At 34.6% G+C, this 5698-nt stretch overlaps 1 protein-coding gene across 5 annotated transcripts in view; it reads left to right on the top strand.

Moving 5' to 3' along the window:
- Positions 1 to 755: 755 nt before the first annotated feature.
- Positions 756 to 5698, top strand: part of LOC111715799 (spore wall protein 2) — a 6590-nt gene continuing 1647 nt past the window's right edge. Inside the window, exons 1-9 of one of the 5 annotated variants that reach the window (XM_023491172.1) lie at positions 756 to 1168; positions 1557 to 1777; positions 2369 to 2448; positions 2752 to 2828; positions 3070 to 3261; positions 3688 to 3752; positions 3959 to 5036; positions 5160 to 5395; positions 5594 to 5680. In XM_023491172.1, coding sequence (XP_023346940.1) covers positions 1163 to 1168; positions 1557 to 1777; positions 2369 to 2448; positions 2752 to 2828; positions 3070 to 3261; positions 3688 to 3752; positions 3959 to 5036; positions 5160 to 5395; positions 5594 to 5680 — 2042 coding nt within the window. In that variant the 5' untranslated portion in view covers positions 756 to 1162. Of the gene's footprint in view, positions 1169 to 1556; positions 1778 to 2368; positions 2449 to 2751; positions 2829 to 3069; positions 3262 to 3687; positions 3753 to 3958; positions 5037 to 5159; positions 5682 to 5698 lie in introns of all 5 variants that reach the window. The other 4 variants (XM_023491171.1, XM_023491169.1, XM_023491168.1 and 1 more) reach the window with 4 other exon arrangements.

Below are 5698 nucleotides of genomic sequence, written 5' to 3'. Positions count from 1 at the left end.
TACCTGTGGCGAATGGGAGAGGGGGGGGGGAGCAACGATTTAGTAATACCAATTACACACGATTATGTTTAATCTTCCAAACCTTAAAATTATAATTTATAATTATTAAAGAACATATTTGGAAAATGGAAAACTAAGGTTGACATGAACAAAAGAGGACAAGGAATTATTCGGTAACCGCCAAAAAATTTCTCTGAAAAAAAGTTTTCGGACATAAAGTCCTAAAATTTGGCAAAGGGAATGGCTAAATCTTTTATTTTGATACCTTTAAAAAAAAAAGTGGGGACAATCGGCATTTCAAGACAATACCATTTAAGCTATTACCCATGACACACTACGGTATAGAATTCGTTGTTTTTATCTTAAAAGAGAGGAATATTTGCCAAGGAAAAGTAAATATCCACATTTTTGGTGAAATTAATTTTGTAAATTTGCGTCAGTGCAAACTGACACTTTTAATAATATGTCACGTAATAGACTTTTATGTTTAGAATAGAATGTGAGAAGACAGAACACTAGATAATTAGATCCGCGTATTATTTTATTTCTACCAAAATATATTTTTATATTTTTAGAATTGCATTTCAATATTTTGTTCAGCCTAAACCTTAAATCATAATCCTGTTTATTTACTCAACCTTTATATTTAAATAAAAGTTCACGGAGTACAAACAAGAAACAAGATGTACACTGTACACTGTACACTGGCTGGACAGAGTCTTAAACTTATAAGTTAGCAATTTAACAAGTTAGGTTTCGAAGCTAAGGTTTGGGTCCGTTGCTACTAAAATTGTGTAAAAAATATTTTTAACAATTGAAATACACTAACAAAGTTTCCACCAAAAGGATTGTTTAAGGGAATTTATTAGTCTTTGAACGACACTGATTTTAGAAACCGGGTTTCGCGGTTTAGTTATTTTTTTAGTATACATGCTTAAATTATGTGGAATTTTTTTGCAATTTAAAAATATTTGTACTGTAAACTGTACATTGAATTTTAGTCGTACACTTGCTGTTTGTATGAGTTAAGCTCTATTCTGTACATGAACATATTACTAAAACTGGGAACTTTGCACTCCTGATTTAAACCTGAATAAAGTTAAGTCTCTAAAGAGTTCAGAATTAAATCTTAAATCTGAATTTCCTCCACGAATACGGAGAAATGCAGGTAAAATGTTGTTCTTTGTTTACGCCCTTGTTTAAAACTACGTGGTTAAATATTCTATTTTTTTTAAATGGGCTGTCTACGTACCGAGTACGTAATTTCAATTGTTCCTTTATGTTTATAAAGCATGCCCAAAAAAAAACGTTATCCCATACACCTTCGATCTAAGTATCCTTGTTTTCTAATTGAGAAATTTACCTTAAGCGGGTTCTCTAACAAACTGTCAGAATTTTACCTTTTTTATTGAAAAACGACTATTTTTTAATTATGGTTGCTTAGATATAAATGGTTGTGAATCGGACATGCGTTTTTGTAAAATGGAAGTTCCTTAATATATAAGGCCTACTACAATCTCTTTACGTCTAAGAATGAGTTTTGAATTTTATTTCAGGGTTTAAAGAGTTCTGCTGGTTCCTCGGTAGGACTGAAAACCCCTGAGGATGAAATCACTTGGAAACCATTTCCCGGTGAAACTACTCTGACTAGCAATGGAGGTTCTGTTACCATATTCTCCGGAAGGAAAACTGAGAATAAGAATGAAAGTGTCCTGAAAACAGCTGAAGTTAAAGAAGAAATTCACGGCGCTCAAAGCCAGGCAGAAACTGTGAGCAGGTGAGCCGACATCTTGTTCTTTTTCGTGATTTAAAAATGAAAATTTCATTTAAATTAGCAACAAAATGTGCCTTCTTATCTTGTAGCTAGATTTTCACATGTTCTAATTGTTTTTTTTGTGATTTTTTTAATTTAGTTTTCTAATTTTTTTTAATACTGTTCTAAAACTGTTCTAAAAATAATTGGCCTTTATTCGAATGAAGACTAATATCAAGAGGACGCAAATGCAAAGATGCCAACGCCCGATTTACAACGGTATCGTTGAAACCTTAACCTGATAAAAAAAAAAATATGTAAAGTACCGTTATTTTTAAGGCTCAAAAAGTGTTATTTCTAATATTTTTCCCATTGTTTCTTGTAAGCAAGAAATGCACAAGGCGCTTTTGCAGAGAAACCTTTGATAAAAATAAACATTTTAAATAAACACAAGATATCTAATTCATAATTGATCAAACAGAACCTAAAGGGCACCGTTTTAAGACGAGCATTGCCATCTTTTTATGGAGAGTCCCTTGAAATTAGGCTTATAGTCCCTTTAAGATATGTTGATGATCCCTTGACCTTGTCCTTTATCATTAATTGAATATTTAGGTTGATAGATAATCCACATGTTAGGCTGGTGTCGAATGCCTTTAGGTCCTTTGGATCATTCGCCTGGGAATCTATTAATCGAGAGTTTATTAAGTTAATAAATTCCGAGAGTTTTTTAATTTAATAAATTCCGAGAGTTTATCTAGTTAATAAATTGCGAGAGTTAAGTAAATTAATAAATTCCGAGAGTTTATTAAGTTAATAAATTTCGGGAGTTTATTAAGTTAATAAATTCCGAGAGTTAATTAAGTTAATAAATTCCTAGAGTTAATTAAGTATACCTAATTAACTCCGAGACAAAATGTTATAACATTTTGTCTCGGAGACAGCTGCGTAGTGCATAATATATAAATTTACTGAAAGATAAAAAACATATTTTTATTTAGGTCTGTTAAGAGGAGTTGACACGGTTTTGGGAGGAACTGTTCAGTTTCTCCGCCAGTTTGATAACGAAGAAGAGGGATATATCTAAATAAAAAATATTTTTTTGAAAAATAAAAATATTCTCTCTGACTTAAAACTTTTCTAAATTTCTTTTTGAAGAATAACAAGAAAAGACCGAAATTTTTTCATACCCCCCTTCTCCTCCGCAAAAAAACTACCTGCCAATAAGACAAAAGATTGATGAGGAAGTGCACTTTAAATGAAAGAGATGAATACAAATTACATTTTGATAATATTTGTGATATATCAAATTTGAGAAGCGATGGAAAAGGATTCTTGCTGCCTCGGTTCTCCAGTTTCTCTTGGTTTTGGTGAATATCTCCGTATGTATCCTGAGGTACCTGGATATAGATCTTCCTCTCAGGGTACCTGGTACACCAGGGATACCGGAGAGCCCCTCGCTTCGGAAACGTAAGCACACTGAGATGGAGGATCTAGAACTTTCTAAGGTTGGTTTTCATCCATATTTTGTTCTTTTAAAAATAACTTCCCAAGTGTAAAATCTTCCGAGTAGCATCTTCCCAATGTTAAATGTTCTAAGGGAACTTTTTAAAATGTCCTGGCCACAGCGCTCGGCTTTTGAACCATTCTTTTTATTAGAAATAGGAAAAATGAAACTTGAGATGATTTTTTAGAGAAAAAATTAACATGGGAAAATAAACATTTGGGAATTAGTTACTTTGGTATTTGCCTTTGAGAAAAATAAAAAATAATGGAATAAAAACGAGTGGAGTGGGTTATCAGAAAAATTAGACAAACAAAAAAGTTTTAATTTTTTTTTCTGATATCTTGGCTGAAAAATCAAAACTGGAATCATTATCTGTTGATGATGATATCTTGTGAAGAAATATGTAACCATAAAACTTTTTATTAAGGATAAGATTGGTTCTAAAAAGTTGAGAACTGACCGGGTTTATTTCTCTATCCAGGATTTTGTCAGGTTAGAACCATCTCAATCAGTTTTAAGCTGAACTAGCACAATTAAAAATAATATTCAAATGCAAATTTTAGAAAGAAATAAGAACAGACAAAATGTCATTCATTAATTTGTATAACCTTAATGTCATAAAAGATAGGCTGAGATCATTAAAACTTCATTTTAAATATTATCTATCCTGAAAAATAATTTTATTCATATTATTTTAGTTTCATGCTTGGGTCAAGAACTGAACATTCTAATAATTTGAAGAACTACCAAGAGCAAAACAAGTGTGAAGAGGAAGAGAAGAATAATGAGCAAGGAGAGCGCGAAAAACAAGAAACCCCACAAGAACAAGAGAGGCGTGAAGTGAACCATGACGAGCAAAGAAACCCCAAAGAACAGGGAGAGCAAAAAGAAAAAAAAACGCAGGAAAATAAAAAGACGTACGCTGAGACGGAGATGAAAAACGGTCTAAAAATGCTGAAAAAACAGGAAACAGACGGAGAACGGGAGAAGGACGGAGAACGGGAGAAGGACGGAGAACGGGAGAAGGTCAGAGAACGGGAGAAGGATGGAGAACGGGAGAGGGATGGAGAACGGGAGAGGGACGGAGAACCGGAGAAGAACGGAGAATGGGAGAAGAACGGAGAATTGGAGAATGACAGAAAACGGGAGAATGACGGAGAACGGGAGAATGACAGAGAACGGGAGAATGACAGAGAACGGGAGAATGACAGAGAACGGGAGAAGGACGGAGACCGGGTGAAGGACGGAGACCAGGAGAAGAAGGGAGAATGGGAGAAGAATGGAGAATGGGAGAAGAACAGAGAACGGGAGAAGAACAGAGAACGGGAGAAGGACAGAGAACGGGAGAATGACGGAGAACAGAATGAAGGAGAACAGAAGGATGGAGAACAGAAGGAAGGAGAACAGAAGGATGGAGAACAGAAGGATGGAGAACAGAAGGAAAGAGAACAGAAGGATGGAGAACAGAAGTATGGGGAACAGAAGGATGGAGAACAGAAGGATGGAGAACAGAAGGATGGAGAACAGAAGGATGGAGAACAGAAGGATGGAGAACAGAAGGATGGAGAACAGAAGGATGAAGAACAGAAGGATGAAGAACAGAAGGATAGAGAACAGAAGGATGGAAAACAGAAGTATGGAAAACAGAAGGATGGAGAACAGAAGTATGGAGAACAGAAGTATGGAGAACGGAAGGATGGAGAACAGGAGAAGGATGGAGAACATGAACTTGCTGATATGAAGGAACAAAATGAACAAGGAATGGAAGCTTATCAGGTCTAATTATTAATTTATATTTTTTAATTTCTTCAATTCGTTGAACTTAAAAAAAGTCTTAATTAAATGAGAACATGTTTTGTACTTAATCTTAATAATAAAAACATGTATTTTTTCTAATAGTATTTCCGTGCTGATCCGTGGAAAGAGAATGAAGAGAAAGAGGAAGAAAGAAGAAAAAGAAAAGAGGATAGAGAGGAACAAAAGAAAGTTGAAGAAAAGGAAGTATCTGGAAAGAGTGAAGATAAGACTTTTAACAATGCTGAGATAATAGAGAAGAACAATAATTTCTTGAAGGATGGTTCTGGTGTAAACAAGAAGGATGAAGAAGATCTTGGAAACGGACCTGAAATCCCCAAAACTCTAGAATTTGAATCTGACAAATTGTCCCAAACTGGAGAACAGGTTCACGGAGAAAAATATAAACAGGAACCAGAGATAAACACAGGAAGCGGAAAGGCAATAAGACATATCGTGGAATCAGGAGAGGAGAAACATAAGAAAGTGAAGACCTTGACAACTATCGCCATGGAAGCAGGAAGGAAGTCGGGAAAAGGAAATAACATGGTTCCTGAATTCGAAAAAGAAAAGGAATTAGATAAAAGGAAATCCAAAGAGATAGATAAAGACGGAAAGACTGGTGAACGAGAGTTAATTAACTC

Source organism: Eurytemora carolleeae, unplaced genomic scaffold, assembly GCF_000591075.1.
Source record: "Eurytemora carolleeae unplaced genomic scaffold, Eaff_2.0 scaffold420, whole genome shotgun sequence".
Taxonomy (NCBI): domain Eukaryota; kingdom Metazoa; phylum Arthropoda; class Copepoda; order Calanoida; family Temoridae; genus Eurytemora; species Eurytemora carolleeae.
The sequence above is the reverse complement of the archived record's forward strand: the minus strand, read 5'-3'. Positions and strand labels throughout refer to the sequence as shown.